The 21,439-nt window shown below is 46.6% G+C and overlaps 1 protein-coding gene and 1 long non-coding RNA gene across 7 annotated transcripts in view; both read left to right on the top strand.

Moving 5' to 3' along the window:
- The first annotated feature begins 213 nt into the window (after positions 1-213).
- Rbpms (RNA binding protein gene with multiple splicing) overlaps positions 214-21,439 on the top strand; it is a 147,280-nt gene continuing 126,054 nt past the window's right edge. For 4 of the 6 annotated variants that reach the window (NM_001286168.1, NM_001042674.2, NM_019733.3 and 1 more), the window contains exon 1: positions 273-660. In NM_001286168.1, coding sequence (NP_001273097.1) covers positions 595-660 — 66 coding nt within the window. In that variant the 5' untranslated portion in view covers positions 273-594. Of the gene's footprint in view, positions 661-21,439 lie in introns of all 6 variants that reach the window. The other 2 variants (XR_001778413.2, XM_006509035.4) reach the window with 1 other exon arrangement.
- Gm51528 lies at positions 6,360-9,432 on the top strand. The gene is made up of 2 exons (XR_003947376.1): positions 6,360-6,438; positions 8,294-9,432. It is a non-coding gene; the product is annotated as a predicted gene, 51528 (long non-coding RNA).

Below are 21,439 nucleotides of genomic sequence, written 5' to 3'. Positions count from 1 at the left end.
CCACGGGGTTGGAGAAAGAAGGGGCGGCCCGACCTTCCGCCCGCGGTCCCCGCGGCCTCGTGACCCCGGTGCCGACCCCCCCTCCCCCAAGCCCAACCCAGCCCAGCCCAGCCCAGCCCTGGGTTCGACCGCTCCGCCCCGCGCCCCTCCTCTCGCGGGGGGCTTCGCTGTCCCGATCCGCGTCTCTCTGGGCTGCGTCCGGCCGCGCACGTCCAGGGAGGGCGGAGGGAGGAGAGGAGGGAGGGGAGGAGAGGAGGGAGGGGAGGAGAGGAGGGAGGGGAGGAGGGAGGAAGGCGAGAGAAAGCGCGCTGCGTGCGGCCCCGCTGCCCAGAGCCTGCCAGCAGCGCGTCCTCGGCGGCTCCGGTCCCAACCGCGCCCGCCGCCTCGCCTCCTCGGTCTCGGCCGCGTCCCGACTCCGGGGCTCGCCCGGCCTCTCGGAGGTCCCCGCCCGCCGGTCCGTCTCGGCTCTCCGCTGCGCCGCCCGGCTCCAGCCCCGCAGCCCGCCCCGGGGGAAGGTAGCAGCGGGCGAGCGCGCCCTCGCCCTCGCCTCCAACCCCGCGCCCCAGTCCCGCGCGGCGACGAAGGACCGGGAAGATGAACGGCGGCGGCAAAGCCGAGAAGGAGAACACCCCGAGCGAGGCCAACCTTCAGGAGGAGGAGGTACTGAGGGGGACTGGCTGGGGGGCGCGGGGCGCACGGGCCGGGGCTGGGGGGAGTAGCACGGGACGCGGGCGTCCGGAGGGCGCGGGACTGGGTCCACGCGCGTCCGCCTGCCTCTGGTTATTGCATAAGTTTTGAGGACTTTCCCGAGACTTTTGTAAGTAGAATGCTCAGCTTTGTCTACTCGGGATGTTGAAAGCGGAATCGAGAGCTGACTCCCGGGTGACCTCAGATGATTGGGACCAGGGAGGGTCAGGACTTGGGTTCTTGCGTCTTGCAGCTGGAAATTGGAGGGAGGGAGGTATGGCGAAGGGAGAAACTCTGGGAAAGTTCTCAGTAAAAGATACTTCCGACCCCAGCTCCCCTCCCTCTCTTACTCCCTCCCTCCCTTTCGGTGTTAAAAGTTCTGGGTGAAATATCTTCTTAGCTGAGACATTTTGGATTAATAGATAACTCATAGGACGCATTCTTCTCCGATGAGTCGGAGACCCCCGCCGAACCTGGGAGAGGTCGAATGTGGGGGTGGGGGCGTAGAGTAACAAGGGCTAAAAGCTTTGGGTTCCCCAAAGCAAAGGTGCGTGGAGGGTGTTTTTAAAGGGGGGAAAATCACAACTTTATGTGGCACACTCGGAATTTACAAACAATTTGCGGCTGTGGTGCGTTTCTTACTGAAAACGCCGGTGGTGGACGGGGGTGTACTTGGGGCTCGTGAATTTTGTCAGTTTTGTGATATCCTGTTTCGCCTTCACTCCTGCAAATGTGTTATCTGGAATACAAGAAATTATATTTACCATTTTAAAGGTCTCCCAGAATTGAGTGTGCAGTAGCAGAAACTGCCCATCCCACTATAACGTAAAAAAGTGTTCTTACAGGTAATTTACATCCTAATAAAGGGGACGTACACAACCCGAACTGACTCTAAAGCAGTTAGTATGGTGAGAGTATTGGGACGCTTGTGCAAACTTAAACACAGAGAGTGAAACCAAACATTAAAGAAGAGTATCCATCTACCCAACTCAGACCTGCGTGAACTATCCACTGGTAAAGTGGGAACTGTTTAAATGGGGAAGACAGGAGAGATCGAAACGTATGCAAATCAATGCAAAAATAGATCTTAGCTCAGTTGTGACTTGGTGCCTCTTAAATGAATGGAAGAGTTGAAAAACTGCCTCTTCACCTGAAGAAATTAGCTATTTTATCAGCAATACTGCTTTGGAAAGTTTTGTGTATACTGTTTTATAACAAAGCCAGGGGCCGTCTGCAAGTTCCGGCTGTTTTTCAGTTTATTTCCTGACCAGTTAAACTTACCAAAAAAAAAAAAAAAAAAAAAAAAAAAGATGGCCCCTTTGCTCTTTAGGAGATTGCTGGTGTTTCACATGTTTTAATTAACACAGGGTAACTCATTCATGATCAGCAGTGCCCTTAGCTCTGCTAAGAGAGAGATTCTGGGAAGCCGACGACCTTGTTTCCTTCATCTGGTTCAGGAAAGTCGAAACTGGGAAAAAGCTCATAACAACAACAACAAAAATAAAGTTTGCTTCTTTCAAAATGATTTTGGAAGCTAACAGAACCTCATAGTTTTTTTGTTTGTTTGTTTGGTTTTGTTTGTTTGTTTTCAAGGTTTTAATACAATAGATTTGTCTCTAAGTCCCATACCCATTTGATTTAAAATTATGGCAAGTCAGATTTTTCTCTTGGTCCATCTTAGCTGAAAGTGCTTGCCGAACTAAGGTTCCCTACTCCTGGTGATCTCATCTAGTAAGTAAAGGCCGGGCTGGTGCAATCATCTGACTTATTTGCCTTGTTACCCTGTGCCCCCAGTCAGGTAGGAACAGCACGTGATTCTGGGAAGTGTTAACTGTTGGCTAGGAAAACTGGCGTTATTTGAGAAATGGACCCAGCAGGAAGGTTCCAGAGCTTTGTTGTGTACTGGTGGGAGTGTGGAGAATACAGACAACTGTCAAGAGTGATCTTAATTCCTTGACTTTTTTTTTTTTTTTTCCCAGTGAACCTTGGACCATTAGGCATGCCAGGCAAACACTCTCTGGCTACTTTGTACATTTTGTTTATAAGTAGGGTCTCCCAGGTCACACAGTCAGGCTTTGAAATTGTCTTCCTTCCTAAGAATGCTGGGATTGAAGGCATTTGTTACCTACCACACCTGGCTAGCTAGCATCATAGAAACAAAATTGGTCTGAGTGATCCAGGTCATTTTTATCATAATTCTCTGCTCTCTGTGTATACTTGGTTTTTGAAAAATTCCTACTCTCCCCCCCCCCTTTTTTTTCCATAACCCTGAAAGCCACAAGTAAAATAAATAGAGTATTTGGTGAGTCCCATTAATGTGCTTGTCATTATACAAAACCACAATGCTGGACCCATTCCCTGCCCACCCAGTGGATCAGCAATGTGTTCTGACACATTGAAGAGCCTTGGAGTGGACTCTGGGAAACAGAACACACACACACACACACACACACACACACACACACACCATGTATACATACATGAAGACAAGAAGAAAATATGCAGCCGGGTGGTGGTGGCGCACGCCTACAGAGTGAGTTCTAGGACAGCCAGGGCTATACAGAGAAACCCTGTCTCAAAAAAAAAAAAATTTTAAAAAAGGAAGAAAAAGAAGAAAATATGCTTGCAGTTTCTGGTGGCCACTGAATTGAGTTAGAAAAGTGAGTCCAACCGTCAGTAAGAGAGAACAATTTATTTCCTAGGTCACCGTGGGTTTAGACTTTTTTTTATATCCTCCATTGGAGAATGCAAGGCTTTCTTCTTTTTCCTTTCTACATTTGAAACCAGCTCCTCTTATCACCCAGCATGTTTTAACCCTACACCTGTAGTGGCTTACTTTGCAATAATGAGGCTGAGCTGCTCACAGGGATACAGTTGTGCAGAATTAAAAAAACCTAGGACTTAGGAAAATTTCTACATCAGTCTGTAGTTGAAAAGTTTTGGAGAGTGTGCAGCTTTGTATAGCTCTTAAAACAGAGGAGAGTAATTTTAGGATTTTGCAGCTGTGTAAGAGATAAAACATCTGGCTTTCTAGTGTGTTCTGTGTGGATGCTCTCTTGCAAATTTTTTTGCAAAGACAACCAAGTTGTCATCTTACCGGGACCTGAGAGTTGCAAGGGTTTTGTTTGTATGTACAGAGTATTGCATTGTTCTTACATTATTTTTGCAATTAAGAAAGCAAGAAAGTAATTCTGGCAGGAAGATTGAAAGTTTAGAAGCAAGTCTTCACACATGGTAAGGCTCTGCTTTAGAACAAAAGTTCTTAGTTGGGTGTGGTGTGATGCCTTCATTTTGTAAGGCAGAGCCAGGGGGATCTCTGTGAGTCTGAGGCCAGTCTGGTCTACATAGCAAGTTCTATCCCAGATAGGGCTACAAAGTGAAATACTGTCTCAAACGGTTTTTTGTTTGTTTGTTTTTATGTTCTTACATTGTGTCTTACACGACCTATCAGTGAGTGTTTTGGGGGGTGGGAATGAGATAAATTTGTCATTTGGTTGTATTTTTAGATTCATTCATGCCACTCATGCCATTTTTAGGTGGATCACCTTCTGTTGAAGCAGTTTAAAATACATCTCAGTTCAGGAAAAGCAGTATAAGGTCTACCTAAGAGAAGCAAGAGTTGGCAGTGTAGCAACGGTGTTTGGCAGAAATGGCATCAAGTCAGATCTTATGAGGGTCATGCATGCAATTTTTACTTTAGGTCTTTCAGAGTGTTGGGTATTTTGCCTAAGCATTGGGGTTGTAAGTTGTTTTTTTTTTAATATTTATTTTATTTTATGTATTTTAGAACACTAGCTGTACAGATGGTTGTGAGCCTTCATGTGGTTGCTGGGAATTGAATTTATGACCTCTGCTCCCTCAACCCCGCTCTCTTTGGTAAATAAGTACACTGTAGTTGTCTTCAGACACACCAGAAGAAGGTGTCAGATCTCATTATGGATGGTTGTGAGCCACCGTGTGCTTGCTGGGATTTGAACTCAGGACCTTGGGAAGAGCAGTCAGTACTCTAAACCGCTAATGTCAGTGATGTGGTAACCTCAGGTTCTCCTTGAGCATGATGGTTACTTGACATGGCTTCTGGAAGGATCCAGGGTAGTTTGGTACAATTTGACCTATTGTTGCAAACCAAATCTAATACAGAAAACATGTTTCAGTCATGGACTAGGACTCCCTAACCGTGATTTGGATGGAAATGTGACCTCATGTGGGGACAGTAGCCCAAGAGCACTGCCAATATGGCATGCATTTTAGGCTGCTTTGCCAAAAGTGGTTTTCCAGTTTCTCTGATCAGCTGGTGAGCCCTTGTAGTGCTTACTCTCTGTTTGCAGTGCTCTGACTCCATCCTTTGGTTGACGTAGAGGCTTCTTTGGAGACACTGTCTCAGACTGTTTGTGTAGGATCCTGTTTTCTGCTGCACTTAGCGTTAGTGCTGGGGTGATAAACTAACTGGGAACGTGGTAACACGTTGGAAATTAGGGCCCTGGCTCTGAGGGGCTTTGACAGGAGGCATCAAAATACATCCTGGCTCTTTGAGTTGGTGCCTGCATTGTTAAGAATTTACTCTGAGGAAATAGGGTGTACTAAAGATCTCTTTCTATGGGTGATTATTGCAGAGTTATGATTGTGAAAATTAACAGAAACTGTTCAGCAAAGGGGGATTTGCTAAATAAATTATTATGTAACTTCATAGGGAATGTTAGGCAGCCCTTAGTATGTTCTGTAGAACTGTGTATTTGTTGCATACTGCTTTTACACATGTAGTGTGCATGTATGTATGTATATGTATGTATGTATGTATGTATGTATGTATGTATATATATATATAGCTATATTGTGTTTATATTGTATATAGTATTTTATATATACATGTGTGTGTATATATATGTATATATATACATACACATACACACACACATATATATGATAAATATATATAAATAAAATAGACTATTTGGAAGCTAAAAATTTGAAGGCAGAGTCCTGGCAGGGAAAATTTTTGCGTCCTGGAAAATTTTACGGAAGAGCGAGCAGGCTCTGGATGTCCTGAGGTCTGTGTTTTTTTTGAGCAAAGAGGAATTTTCAAGTGTAATAGTTTTCTTTTTTTATTTTTTGATATCATAATGTAGCCACCTCATTTCTGTCTTCCCTTTCCTCCCTCCAAAACAGTTCTTTAAGTTGTACATGAAACCCAATATAAATAAAACGTATATGATTGGTGAATCACATACAGACCATGGTGAATTTTCTGCTGCATTTCCATAATGGTGGACTGAACACATGGCGCAATGCCTTGAGGATTGTTCATTTTCTCCGTGAGCCCTGTAGGGGATCACTGTCAGCTTGGTTGTATCTGGCTTGGCCGGACTCGGGCCTTTGTCATGAGATTGAGCGCCTTGGTTTGTCACAAATCATTGTAGTGCTCTTCAGTTGCTGGCCACGTTCTAATATCCTTTCTCAATCCAACTGATGCCGCATGCTGGGTCCTGTGATACCCCAACCCCAATCCTTCCTTCCGCACAGGTCTGATCTGCACAGAACAAAACCCACACATGACAGTGGGGATTGTACAGTCTGCCCCCGTGTTCTGCAGAACTCCTGCTTTCTTCCCCTGTTCTGGTCCACGCTGAGCAGGATTCAGGTTGTAACCTCGGTTTCTGTGTCCACCACCCAGGCGTCATTTTCCCAAGAGGTTGTCATCTCTGCTTAGCTCCTAGGTCGGCATTGCCTCTGTCATACAGTTCCGCAGAGGAGGTGAGTACCACCTATCAATACTATAATATTACTTATTTATTATTAGTTATATGAGGACACTGCAGCTGTCTTCAGACACACACTAGAAGAGGGCATCAGATCCCATTACAGATGGTTGTGAGCCACCATGTGGTTGCTGGGAATTGAACTCAGGACCTTTCAGAAGAGCAGTCGGAGCTCTTAACTGCTGAGCCATCTCTCCAGCCCCCAACAATACTCTTAATAGTCACACTTCCATACGCCAATCCCATTGCCCTACACACACATGCACACATCCTTATAGGTGTAGAATTTGGAAATATGCAAGGCCGGCTAGCTACCTGCTTAATACTGACAGTCCTTTTCCTATTAGAGATTTCAAAAGGTGGTGAGCCCACATATTAGCAAATGCTTTCTCACCTGTAGTTCTTGATGGAGCCATCAAGGTGAGTCCATCAGATAAACATGATCATCCCATAGAGCTACTGGGTTTTGACCAATAGAATTTGGATTCTCCTGGGTAACTAACTCCTTTTTGACCTTCTGGTCAGGGGCTGCCAGAAGCCTTAGCTAGGTGGAAGAGTAGAGAGGCCTCCCACCCTCCCAACTAGCCTGTTCTGTGTGACAGGCACTTTGAAATGTTTGCGTTCAGTTTCCTTTGGCACCTTAGTGTCTGGTCTGCCTGGGGCAGGGGAAAGGGCCTTGCCAGTGTTCCTCTTGAACAGTGCTTGCTTTGGGCAAAGAAAAAAACCTTCGGGAGGAATGAGGAGAATGAACCTCAGTAGCTGGAGCAAGAACGGATGCATAGTTCAGTGGGTGGGAAGCCCAGGGAGGACCAGCCTTTAAATTGAAGGCCCCTGTTGATGAAAACTGGGCTAGACCCCGATGAAGATGAGTTTCTATGAAGGATGACTTGGCTTAACCTTGCCTGCTCACATCTCTATCTTTAACGTGCACTGGGAAAATATTTTAAACAGCCTTAATGCAGTGCATGCCTGTGGGTATAGATGTTTATGTATGCGTATATATCTGAGGAGTCGAGGAATGCTTTTCTTGTTGTTGTTGTTGTTGTTGTTGGTTTTTGTTTTGTTTGTTTGTTTGTTTGTTTGTTTTGTTTTTCAAGACAGGGTTTCTCTGTGTAGCCCTGGCTGTCCTGGAACTCACTCTGTAGACCAGGATGGCCTTGAACTCAGAAATACACTGCCTCTGCCTCCCGAGTGCTGGGATTAAAGGCGTGTGCCACCACGCCTGGCGAGGGATGCTTCTTGATGTAACCTGGAACTTGAAGCTGACTTAGGGATATGTGTGGGCTCGAGTTTATGAGAATTAAGTTGCCCCCGTCTGCAGAACAGAACTATCCAGGATCATTTAGCCTCTGAAAATTTCAGGAATATCAATCACTAATATTTATGTAGAGAAACAGGGTGTCTCATTGTGGTAGCCTTGACTGCCCTGGAGCTTGGTGTGGAGAACAGGCTGGGTACCTGCCTCTGCCTAAGAGCTGTGATGAAGGCGTAAGCCACTACGCCTGGCCAGTCCCTGCCTCTTGCTTAGTTTTTATTTCTGTGTGTTCTATTACAGGTTAAGCATGGGACACCTATAACCAGTTTGTTTTTTTTTTTGGGCGGGGGGTGGGGGTGTTCCGAGACAGGGTTTCTCTGTATAGCCCTGGCTGTCCTGGAACTCACTCTGTAGACCGCCTTGAACTCAGAAATCTGCCTGCCTCTGCCTCCCAAATGCTGGGATTTAAGGTGTGTGCCACCACCGCCCGGCCTTTTTTTTTTTCTTTTTTTTCCTTTAGTATCCTCAGAAGCTAATGCAGGGTTCTGTTTGTTTGTTTTTCCTTCATGTTTGTGTGTCCTTGCTGGGATTACAGGTGTGTCCAGATGAGTCCAGCCAGCACTGGTGTTTCGCTGTTGGTTTTATGGAACTGCGCCCGTGTGACTGTGACTGACTGATGAGGGCCTTCAGGTGTGGACCCCGGAGGGATGCTGGGATCCAGAAGAGTCTCCCCTTTTTCTGTTGCTCCTTTTTTGTTTTTTTGCGAGACAGCTTTCCCTGTGTAGCCCTGGCTGTCCTGGAACTTGCTTCGTAGACCAGGCTGGCCTCACACTCAAGAGATCCGCCTGCCTCTGCTTCCCTAATGCTGCCACTGAAAATGTGCGTTGCCTGCCTGGCACAGCTGCTCAGTTTCACGGAGGGGCAGTCATGCACAAGCTAACAGGTGCCATGAAGGTTGAGGTGGCTTGAACCAGAAGCAAGCCTAGTCTTTTTTTTTTTTTTTTTTAAGATTTATTTATTATATGTAAGGACACTGTAGCTGTCTTCAGACACTCCAGAAGAGGGCATCAGATTTCATTACGGATGGTTGTGAGCCACCATGTGGTTGCTGGGATTTGAACTCAGGACCTTTGGAAGGGTAGTCGGTGCTCTTAACCGCTAAGCCATCTCTCCAGCCCGCAAGCCTATTCTTAAGAAGGTGGTGGAGCTTCACCAGAGAGTCAGTGACTCTTCTGAGTGTGATCCGATTTGCTGCGGGAAGATGGCAGGCAGGGAGCCCGTGTGGATCCTGTTTGAGGAGCAGCAAGCAAAAGCCAAAAGAAAAGAGGGTGTTTAGGGGGAGTATTGACCAGCAGGTGATGAACAAGGCAGTTGCTTTCTGAGCTAGGAAGTGGGGGCCTCTGTCCTCCGCAGCATCCTGTTGCAGTGGGACAGGACACACAGCGCAGCCAGCTACAGAAGAATCAGCGAGGCCCCGGGCTGCAGGAAAGGGCTGAAGTGTGCCATAGAAGGGTCCTTCTTTGGATGACGATATTTGTCGAAGTACAGACGAGGCCAGGCAGCAAGGAGTTCTGGGTTCGGGGTGCACAGGATAGGCCAGATGTTGAAAGAAGGTCTTTTTCAGAATAGTTTGCATATGTAGCTGCTGGTAATTGAAAATGTGGGTCATGTCGGCGAGTGTCCAGAAAATGGAGTTCCCATCCCTGGGAAACCTTGTGATGAAAAGCAAGCAAAGAGAAAAGGCTTCTGGGGACAGGGGGAAAAATCGAGAGTTCTCAGGGAAAAAGACTAATTTTAATACATAAAGATGTATTACTTAGAAACTGCCTGGTTATAATAGTATTTGCTATCTTTATCAGCTGGGGGTGGGGGAGGGCAGGAGTCAGAAATATCTAGGTATATATAGTATTTCTCATGGGTTTTTTTTCCCCCTTTCATCAGAGTCCGAGGAGTTTGCCTTTTTCTTAAACTTGTCATCAGCTCCCAGACTTGCAGGATTTTTTGTTGTTGTTGAAGGCCAAGCTATCAAAATCTAGAGAAGCTTGAATTTTATTTTTATCGGAGATTAAAAAAAATAAATTAAAAAAAGACTGCCCAAGGCCGTATGCCCTATGGGTCAGAATTTTCATTTCTGGCTTTTCTGTGGGTCTGCTGTCTTGTTTGGTGCCCGGCTAAGTCCCGGGAAGGAAAGGAAACAGTCACAACTTGTGGCTGCATTTCTTGCAAGGTCTAGACCTTGCAAGCCATTATGATCTGTGTTAATGAACAGCAAAGAGAAGGAAAAGACAGGGACACACCAGGAAGAGAGGCCAGGATTTCGACCTGTAGTGCGGTATTGTTGCACCAATTTAAAAGCCAAAAGACGGGTTTAGGCAGCCTAGTTTAATCCTGTCAGCATTTGGGATTTCGCAAAGGTAGGAGAAACCTGAGCGTCTCAGAATTAGCCGGGTACTTCAGTTAGTCCCTTCAGGAGTGATGCTAATGACGAGAGGTCATCTGATTGCCGAGACTCCTTTATGTCACCGTGTAGATATGCTGGTCACTAGCCAGTGCAATCCCAGGGGAGAGCCTACAGAGGATTTTCTTCTTGACGCCTCAGGATCACATTTTGTGAAAATTCCTCTTTGTCACCTCTAGGCTGCCTACTCAAGGCCGCCGGGGACCAGGGGACAAGCTCCAAAAGTGCGATCTTATTACTGAAGTAGCCCAGGTCTCCCTTTGTGCTCAGAGGGGAAGTGCTACCAAGGTGTAATTACCTTGTAGTATGTGTGATTCGCAAGACTTAGGAGGCGGGAGGTTCCAAAAGGCCTCTCTCTGTTTTTGAATGTAGTATCCTTCCAGAATGCTCCAAGAAGCTAGTGTGCTGGGAGAGTGAGTAAGGACCCTCCCCCGCCTTACCTGCTTTTTGGATGTTGGGTCATTAGGGACTAGTCTTGGTTTTCAATTAGCCCTCTCCTTTATTTGTGCTTTTCCTGTAATGACTGGTGGAGTCGTGCTCATAGGGGTAGGGGTCTCTTTTTCAATGTTAATATAAAGAAGCGGAGGAGCACCAACTGCTCTTCCAAAGGTCCTGAGTTCAAATCCCAGCAACCACATGGTGGCTCTCAACCATCTGTAAGATTCGATGCCCTCTTCTGGAGTCTCTGAAGACAGCAACAGTGTATATATATAAATAAATAAATCTTAAAAAAAGAAAAAAGAAAAAGAAGTGGAGATAGCCAGGCAGTGGTGACACAAGCCTTAGAATCCACCAAGTCTTAAGAATCCAGAGGAAAGCCGGGCGTGGTGGCGCTTGCCTTTAATCCCAGCACTTGGGAGGCAGAGGCAGGTGGATTTCTGAGTTCGAGGCCAGACTGGTCTACAAAGTGAGCTCCAGGACAGCCAGGGCTATACAGAGAAACCCTGTCTCAAAAAAAAAAAAAAAAAAACAAAAAAACAACAACAACAACAACCCACCAACAAACAAACAAAAAGAATCCAGAGGAAGGTGGATCTCTGTGAGTTCAAGGCAAGTCTGATCTACAGAGCAAGTTCTAGGATAGCCAGGGTTATGTAGTTTCTAAACAAACCTGAAATTAAAAAAAAAAAAAAAAAAAGGCTTATGGTTTGCCCTGATAGTTGGTTAACATTTATGTACCTAGTCCAAAGTGGATACTAATTCACTGTGCTCCACCCCCTCCTTTAAGATGTTAGGGCTCTAAATGGACTAGGATGGCATTTAATTCACGATGTAGCCAAGGCTGTTCTTGACATACTCCCCTCAGCCCTCCCCCCCCATGAGATGACAACTGGATTTTGTGAGTGCGTGTTTACGTGTGCATGTGTGTGTGTGCATGGATGTGTGCGTGCGCTGGAAGCGTGCCAATGTTCGATTTCCCATCCCCACCTGCCCGGCATTCAATGTTACTCTTTAACAAAGGGTTAAGAAAACAAGGGATGCTGAGAAGGTCATTGGTTTTGAGGTTTTACAGATGGGTACATGAGGTTTGTGAGGCTGGTTCTTGCTGGACCTCTGACCCAGATCCCAGCATCACTTCCGATGCTTTAGTAGCCTGGTCCTTACTGGGTCCCATTTACCATATTTGTTCCTGCCTCAGGACCTCTGTGTCAGCTATTCTGTATATTACAGATTAGTTTTGACCTTGTCATTCCCCTTAGCCTAAGTGCTATACTGCCTGTGTGCCTGTTGCACTTGTTGGTTCTGTGCCTCTAGGGACTCTGGCAGCAGGAACTTCCTGTGTTATTTATTTTTTAAAAAGATTTACTATGTCTACAGATATATACTTGCACACCAGAAGGAGGGCATCAGATTCCATTATAGATGGTTGTGAGTTTCCATGTGGTTGCTGGGAATTGAACTCAGGACTCCTAGAAAAAGTAGCCAGTGCTCTTAATCTCTGAGCCATCTCTCCAGGCCCAATATTTCTTAAAACAGAACGAAACAAAACAAAACAACAAAAAACCCAGAGCCTAGAACAACTCCAGAACCGCCCAGTACATTGTTGTTTGTGAAAAGCACACAGATCTGCCTTTCAAAGGCTGACATCTATAATGTGATAAAGTCTGTCATAAAACCTCAGCCACTTCTGGATTGTGTTTTATTTTTCCCTTAGCTTTTCCTTCCCTCCCTCCCCCCTTCCGAGGCAGTGTCTTTATTATATATGTAGCTCTGGCTATCCAGAAAACTGTTGAACAGGCTAACCTTGAACTCACAGAGATCCACTTGCCTCCGTCTTCGGAGTGCTAGGGTTCAAGACCCGACACCCGTACCCGGTTCAGATTTAAGTTTTGTTTCTGTCTTTGAGGTGAATAGATTTCTGATTCCCCTCTCTTCCTTAAATCACAGAAATCCACAGTATCATTTCACACCCTTTGAGCCAAATTTTGTTTGGATGGTAGAGGAGACAGATGGACAACTGATCCTCTGTGGGGGCAGGCACCCTTTTGCACACAAAAGGACTTCTTCCCCTTTGTCCAGTTAAACACAGCCACACTGAAACAGAAATGCAGGTGTGGCTGGAATAAATTAATTAACTGTGGCCATTTGAGGATTGGGTAATTTTGACAGGTGTGACTTGTGGCCTTGATAGGGTTAAATGTTTATATAACCTACGAGGAGTTGCCTTGGAATGAGGCTGACCACTTCTGAGCCTCTGGCCTGGTCTAGTCCCAAGCTGTGTTAGCTTCCTTGTTTTTTTCCTACAAAGAGATAGAAGTTCCGGGTCGTTCCAGCTTTGGGTGGCTGGATTAGACTCTAAGAACCTGGGTTTCATTGTGTAGGAATCCTTTGGAAGCTGCCCCAGGCCATGCCCACTTGTCTTTATAAACTTGGGAGTTATTTTTTGTTTTATTTTTGCCTCTCATCGTGAAGCAGAAGGGATAACATCACAGGACTAAAGAATCGTCCCTTATCATTTACTTACCGCCATCGGACTGAAGTCATCTGTTGATAGATGGGGCAGGAAAACCCGGCCTTCAGAAGGCTCCTCTTAGCTTGTACCTTCAAGTCCTAACCTGACCTGGGTCTGGCCTTCATCACCCTTTGTTGGATAATGTCACAGTCTCAAAGGTTTTTTTTTTTTTTTTTAAAACAGAAGTCAGTTCTTGGCCAGCCTGTCACTACCCTTCAGTTTTATTATCTCATTTTCTGTGTCCCTGTGTGGGGCACGTGACAAGTCTCTTTAGTTGCTTCGGGAAGCCGGCCTCCCTTTCTTAACTTAAAGGGAGTGGCTGCAGGCATTGGCCACTGCTGCTGAAGGAATTGTGATTCCTATCTCTCCACTCTTATTTCCCAGCCCTGACACAGAATGCCAAAACATGCCCCTGTTGGGCTATTTGGAGAGAACCCTTGTCAAGTCTTTTCACGATTGACCCCGTGGATTTTGTTTTATTTGTTAAATTATCTTAATTAGGGGAGGGGAAGTCAGGGCAGTCCTCAACTTTGGAGTTGTTGTTCGAGAAGAGTTTCTTACACCTGGTGTGCTTTTCCTGTAGTTTCAGGGTTTTTTTTTTTTTTTTTTTTTAACAGAGCAAGTCGTTGGCTCTCCTAGGGAATCGGGTGCGACCCTGTGGGTGTGAGCAGGAAATGACCCTCTGTAAACAAAAGGATTATTTAAGGCCCATCCTGAGTTTTTGTGCTTTTGGAAGGGATTATGCAGAAAGCCAGAGTTTGTAATCTGGGCTGTAGTTTTTTCTCTGTGAGGGAAGAGGGGTTGGGGGTGGGGGAGTCAATTTGGCAAATACCCCCTAGAGGTTCCCAACCTTCTTAATGCGGCAGCCCTTAATACAGAGTTCCTCCTGCTGTGGTGATCCGCCAACCCTAAGATCATTTCATTGCTACTTTGTAACTGTGATTTTTGTCACTGTTAGGAATCTGATAATGTAAATATCAGATATGCAACCCATAGGGGTCTCAATCCACAGGTTGAGGATGGCTGCTCTAGAGTTTGGTGCTTGGCCAAGCCAGGCAGCACCCACCGTTGAGAGCCCAAGAAATCTAAGGGTGGGGCCTGGCAGTCCTTTAGGAGGGCATGGTTTTCTACCCCAAGGGGAAAGAAAGGCACCGACTGTCTCGTGTCCATGTAGGTTTTACTCTGGCTTCAAACATTTGCTTAAGAGGCGGCGCCCATCAGAATGTGGGGTATAAACAGAATGGGAATGCAGAGGAAAGAGGTTTTGCTGGGTATGCTGGCTCGGGAGACACAGCCCAGCAGTAAGGAGGCTGAGGCAGGAGGTTTGCAGGAGAGTGAGTGACACCTTGTCTGTGCATAAATAAAAGCAGATCTTTTTCCTTCGTCTAGACTGTCTGTCCCACAGTGGGAGGTGTCTTTAAGCCAACAACAAAACAGTTTTAATCAGCGGATTTCAGATATTAGACGCACAATGAAGAAGTGTCCACACCCAATGTTTGAATGTTACCCCCTCTATATTACTGACTAAGTAGTTAGGTCTTATCAGGATTTTTTCCCCCCTTACAAATTTTTGCTGACTTGCAGTAATAAACTTCCCAGTGCATCTTTTTTAAAAAAGATATTTATTCATTTTTTGTATATGAGTACAGTGTAGCTGCCTTTATACACACCAGAAAAGGGAATTGTATGAATTACAGATGGTTATGGGCTACCATGTGGTTGCTGGAGTTGAACTCAGGACCTCTGGAAGAGCTGTCAGTGCTCTTAACCTGAGACATCTCTCCAGCCCCTCCTCCTACATCTTTTTAAGGAGTAGAAATCTCATTTAATAACTAGAAACACACTCCCTCCCCCCAAAGTAGATTTGTGGTTTTCTTCTAGTTTTCAGCTGAAAAGGACAAATATCTTTGTGAAGCACTTTTTTTTAGGGTTCTTTGTTTTCTTTTTAAGTGCTACATCCAGAAGGCTAGCTGATAAATGTTTTGTGCACAGCCCCTGTGTGGGGGTGGAGGGATGTAGAGTATTTACACCCAGGCATCAAGCAGTGAACTTGATGCAGAGATAAGGTTAAAGCAGCCATTCAGTCCCCAGTTCTAAAGGGTTTTATTTGTATGCTAAATGTGCTGGGAACCTCTGTATTTTAGATGTGAGACCGACCCAGCTGTTAAAAGAACCCAAACATTGGAATTCAGCTAATAGGGGAAAGTTATTCATAATGAAAAACCCGGTATCTAAAATATTGATATATTTCTGTCGTTTTCTTATTGTTCTTTTGTTTGTTCCTTCCTTGAGATCCGGTTTCCCTGTGTCCTGTCCTGGAACTTGTTTTGTAGACCAGGCTGGCCTTGAATTCAGAGATCTGCCGTCTGGGTGCTGGGATCAAAGGCGGGCTTAACGCTCATCTTTTCTGTTCCCGTTTTTTTTTTTTTTTTTTTTTAATGTTGTGTGAGGGATTGATTAAAAAAGCAGGCGTTCATCCCATCAAACTGTAACCCCCGCGATAGGATTTCTCCACCCACAAAATAGCCAATTCAAGCTGAATTGAAAGTACCTAAAGGGAGGGTTCCCGCTGATCTCCCAGCATGAGGTCAGAGAAGTTCCTGTCGGATTGGGAGACAGAAAAGGCCGGAGGCGCTAGGAGATGGGGAGTGGAGACCCGCCCAAATGTCTGGAGAGTCTTGAAGAGCCTCTGGGGGAGAGGAAGCCTATCCCTGGATTGGGAAGTTCTGGGTAGAGGGCGGGGTATGGCCAGCCACGCCCTGGAACAGGTGGGGACTGAGGGATGCTGGGAGAACCCGGAAGCCCGATAAGCATCTCCTCACTTGTCCGGGGTCTGAAACCCAGCACCCAGGCCTTAGTACTTTTTAAAAACTGTTAGGTAGGGCACGTTGTAAGCGAGGACGCAGCAAAACCGTCAAACCAGACCACTCCGGGGTAGAAAGAAAAGTTTATTGCAAATAAACCTGCAAACTGGCAAGACTGGAGGGAGGGGCAACGGAAGAGGAATATGGTGGAAAAGCTAGCAGATTTTATATGGCGGTCACAGGGCCAGCATCTTTGAGCTGTTCAGATTGACCCAGAACTAGATGCCTTTGCCCAGGGTACTTGACCTTTGGGGTGGATGAAGGGCAGAGTTTCCTGGTGAACAAAAACTCACCTTTAGGGTCGTTTGCCTGGTAACAGTTTTTCAGTTTATTGGGCCTAAAGCAGCGTGACCATCACTGCCATTTTGGAGTGCTCCATTGGACCTAACAGAAGTGTGTCTGTTGACATTTGATCCTCGTCCTGCATCCACCCAGCTGATTGTGAGTCTTAAAAAGAAGACAGATTTTCAGAGGAGGAAGAATTGAAGTGGTTACAACTTGGGGCTATGCAGTGAGCCTCTAATTTCTGCAGAGAAGTCAGCGTTTGTTCTTGTTTTGTTTTGGCGCGCTTGACCACTGGGCTCTCCGTCCATAATGTTTTAACCATTAACTGTCCTCCCAACTGTTTGTTCCTGAAAATCCTGGCTTGTAGTCAAAAACTGGATTAGCTGGGAAGAAGAGCCCCAACAGGACAGGACTGGCTGTGGCCATTTCTTGATTAATGGTTGACCTGGGAGGGCCTGGACCACTGGGGACCTTCCAGCAGGTAGTCCTGGCTGGTATTAGAAATTGAGGCTGAAAAAGCAGGGGTTGGGGGTGGGGTGGGGTAGGGATGGGGGATGGGAGGCAAGTCAATAATCAGCCTGCCTCCAGGGTTCTACCTGAATTTCAGCCCCCCACCGACCAGCCTTCCTTTCTGACTAAAGCTATGCTCTAACCCTTTGCTCCTCAGGTTGTTTTAGGTCTGGTGTTCTATTACAGCCGGAGAAATCTGGCTAACAAAGGTTGCCTGTGCCTTTTGTAATACCATGGGTCACTGTTGGACAGAGCTGAGTCATCTGTTGACTTTGATGTGAAAAAAAGAGCACTTTCTGCATAGACTGGGGAAGGCTGGGAGGAGCACTCTCTGCATAGACAGGGGAAGGCTGGGAGGAGCACTTTCTGCATAGACTGGGGAAGGCTGGGAGGAGCACTCTCTGCATAGACAGGGGAAGGCTGAGGAGGAGCACTCTGCATAGACAGGGGAAGGCTGAGGAGGAGCACTCTGCATAGACAGGGGAAGGCTGGGAGGAGCACTCTCTGCATAGACTGGGGAAGGCTGGGAGGAGCACTCTCTGCATAGACAGGGGAAGGCTGAGGAGGAGCACTCTGCATAGACAGGGGAAGGCTGAGGAGGAGCACTCTCTGCATAGACTGGGGAAGGCTGAGGTGCAGATTGCCTCAGGTTCTCCATTCTGTCTGGTGCTGGCTTGGAGACTGCACACTTAGCCAGTGGTTACTAGATTGCAGTTGATCTCTGTTTCCCCAAGAGCCTGCCATAAATCCCCTCCCGGCCTCCATGCCCCCTTCCCACCTCCCTCCCCCGCCCCCTGTCCACCTCTGCCTTACAACGTAGGGAATTTCTTTGTGGTGGAATAAAGAGAAAGCCCTGTGGTTGGCTGTTCCTCTTCCTGTACCCTCAGGATGGCCTACTCCCCACCCTCACCTGGTGGGGTTTTATTATTTTTTTTGGGTGGGGTCATTGTATAATAAGAATTTATAGGAATTAGCTGCTACAGGTGAGCGACACTATAAAACTTGTGGTTAGTTTTGCTCTATAATTTATCTGATTGACAGTATTAAACGCAGAAGTCAGCCACTCATCTAACGGGACTTAGATTTCGAAATGTTTTTCTCTTGGCAGATACATTCTTCTGTATTATCCACCCCATCAGAACGTGGAGAAGCGAAAAAGAAAAGAAAACTGACGGGTTGTGCCTGGTAGCATAGGCTTATATAACAGTCGGAGCGGAGACAGGAAGGTTGGGAATTTGAGGCCAGCCTGGCCTATTTACTGAGACCCTCCTGTCTGAGGGGAAGAGAGAAAGAACACCACCTTAGCTTTGTCTATACATACACATTTTTAAAGATTTGTTATATGTATACACACACACACACACACACACACACACACACACACACACTGTGGCTGTCTTCAGATACACCAGAAGAGGACATCAGGCCCCATTACAGATGGTTGTGAGCGACCATGTGGTTGCTGGGAATTGAACTCAGGACCAGTTAGCAACCAGTGCTCCTACCCGCTGAGACGTCCCTCTACATACGTTTTTAACAAGTGAAATCTGAGTGTTTTTGGATTTCTTCTTCTTTTTTTTTTTTTTTTTTTGGTTTTTTTCGAGACAGGGTTTCTCTGTGTAGCCCTGGCTGTCCTGGAATTCACTTTGTAGACCAGGCTGGCCTTGAACTCAGAAATCCATCTGCCTCTGCCTCCCAAGTGCTGGGATTAAAGGCGTGCGCCATCACTACCCGGCTTGGATTTCTTTTTTTCCATCATTTTACACCTGCCAGTCAGTATGTCAGTAGACATGTTTGTTGCAATGCACAGCAGACTCTAAGATGACCCTTCATTCTAGCTGTACATAGCAAAAGATGTCACTGAAGGGAACCTGGATGTTTAAAGGAGTGGGAGAAGGCCACTGTCACCTCGGGCACAAGGGACTGCTTGCTCTTGGGCCAGATTTCTTAAGTCTTCCTGTGGCTGGGGATCCCCTCCCTTGATTTCCAGGTCTCGGCTTTCTTCAGCTCCTCTCTCTGTGCAAAGCCCTGCAGCTTGGGTACTGGGGCGCTTCATGCGCAGTGTGACAGCTGATGTCAAACCGATCAGAGACACTTCTGTTACAGTATTTAAAATTCTTCATTCCGTGTCGTAGCGCGAACTTGCCCAATCCTTATTAATGGGCATTGGCTTTTGGTGTACATAACTTTGTATATCCTTCTAGTTAAGATTGTGTGTCTACTCTTAAGTGGTTTCCTTAGCTTGAAGTCTTAGAAATGGAATTTTGGGGGGCACAGAGCATGAATTCTTTTAAAGACGTTTGATGTTCATTGCCAAGCCTTCTCTAGAAATAGTGCACTGAGAACACCCGCCAAGGCCTGTTCTGCATCCCCTGCCCCTGAAATGTAAAGATTATATAGAATGCCTCTTCATAGTTTGTCACCTTGGGTTCTGTGACACGTGGCCAGTCTGCCATGCTCACGGCTGATGCACAGCACCGAGCTGTGATACTCTGGGACTTTTCTAACCCCTTCTCAAAGCACTGGACATGTGCTTTCTAGTAGGGTGCTAGGTGCCACCATAGTTGTCCCCTGCTAAGTTGTCACCTGCTAAGGTGCTAACTAGGGGGGACACAGTGAGAAATGTTGGTTCTGTGATGTAAGTGACCAGGTACTTATTACTATGCCTTTCTGACGGCTCATCTCTGCTGATGCAGTGTTGGTCCATGTGTGTGTGTCTGGCATCCTTGGAGGCCATCCAAGGCCATAGTATCCTCCAGACTTGGGGTTACAGATAGTTGTAAGCCGCTTTGTGGGTGCTGCAGATTAAACCTTTCTTTCCTCCCTCATACCTTGGTTTCTTCCTCCCCCTTCTATGATAGTCTCTGCATAGCCCTGACTATTCTGGAACTTCATGTAGACCAGGCTGGCCCTGAATTCACAGAGATTTGCCTGCTTCTGCCTCCTAGTGCTGGGATTCAAGTTGTGCCCATCTCTGGCTCTCATTCACTGTTTTTTTTTTTTTAAATCACCTCCAGCATTTGTCAGGTGTGTTACCCTTGAGGCATACTTAACCATACTGGTTTATAGACATCTCGGTATGGACATGCATCTCAGAGCCTTTGGGTTGGTCCTGAATCTTTTTCTTTATCTGGTCACACGATTGGCTTGCCCTTGGGGTGAGGACAGAGACAGTGGTAGATATTTCTGGTCAGTTTGCCCTACAGTTGATACACAGCTAGTCAGTTTGACACCTGGAAGGAGCTTACATTTAAATAGCAACGTTTTTTCCTTAGAGTGGTCAACAGGGCACATTTCCTTTCTGCCTTTCCCTACGACAAGAGGAAGCATGGAACTCTAGTGTGGAAGACCAGTCAGGGTGTTGTCCTCTCAGAAAGGCTGTTTTGTAGATGCCCACAGCATACCAAGAGCCAAACATTGCCTGAGGAGTGTGTAGCTAGCTCAGGTCTGCCCGTGTGGGCAGGGCAGTCATCACTAACCCCAGCCCACAGGCCTCCTTAATTGTTACCAGAGCCTTTCTGTGGAGCACACCCTCCACAAAGCCAGCACACATGGCGTTTGAGTGTGAGCCTAGGAAATGAGCAGATGTAATGGAAACCTCTGTCCTGACTCATCCCGCCCGTTACATGAGTGGAATTCACTTCGCCTTGGCATGTTCTACCCTTAATAGTACTTGAGTGTGAATTCCCGTTGCGTTCCTGGGGTAACTGAATTTTTATGCATCTGGCACTTTTCTCAGAGTAACTGAAAGCTCTTTGGCGACTCAGTGCCTGCCTTCTTTTCTTGAATTCAGGTTGATAGATGGCGAAGGGAACGTTGATGCCTTGGGAGGCCGGATGAGTCCCCTGGGATGCTGGAATGGTATTTGCTGAGGACAGGCCGGCAGCCTGGCATTGCCCTGGCCTTTCTGGGGGAATGTAGAAATTGTTAGAGACACAGTATTCCTGCCTATTTGGAAGGACCCCAGTGAGCACATGAAGTGACAGGATAGTGGCTGGAGATTGGATATAGTTGGACAGTACTGAGAAAAGTGCACGTGGGATGAGCTGAGAGATAGAGCTGGGGTGAAGTCGGTCTTGGGGAAGAAGTACGGGCTTTGGGGAAAGTGTTAAGATTTAAATAGGCAGAGACGTGGGCCCCAGAGTCTGAGAGTTTCATAGTCCGTAAAGAATTGGGAAGTGGAGGGGTTGGAGAGATGAGACAGGACTAGCTGCCCTTCGGGAAGGATAGGGGTTCTATTCCCAGCATCCATGCACAGCTAGCCTTCCCAGGGATTTGATGCCCTCTTCTGGCTTCTGCAGACACTAGCACACATGTGCTATGCATACTCACACTGACAGAACACTTGTGCATACGATAAAAAAAAAAGAGTTGGAAAATAAAGGCAAAGATAGGGCAGGGCAAAGTTGAGTCTGTCTAGACCTTTTGTGTGAACAGGGAGCCAGGGGGTGGTACACGTTTGGATACTTTAAAGAATTTTGTTTGATTGTTTGTTTGTTTTCAAGACAGGGTTTCTCTGTGTAGCCCTGGCTGTCCTGGAACTCACTCTGTAGACCAGGCTGGCCTTGAACTCAGAAATCCACCTGCCCCTGCCTCTCAAGTGCTGGGATTAAAGGCGTGCACCACCACCGCCAGTCAAGAATTTTTTTTTTTCTGTTGTCACTGGCATCT

The sequence above is a fragment of the Mus musculus genome, chromosome 8, assembly GCF_000001635.26.
Source record: "Mus musculus strain C57BL/6J chromosome 8, GRCm38.p6 C57BL/6J".
NCBI lineage: Eukaryota > Metazoa > Chordata > Mammalia > Rodentia > Muridae > Mus > Mus musculus.
Note: the sequence above shows the minus strand (reverse complement) of the source record. Positions and strands in the feature narration are given on the sequence as shown.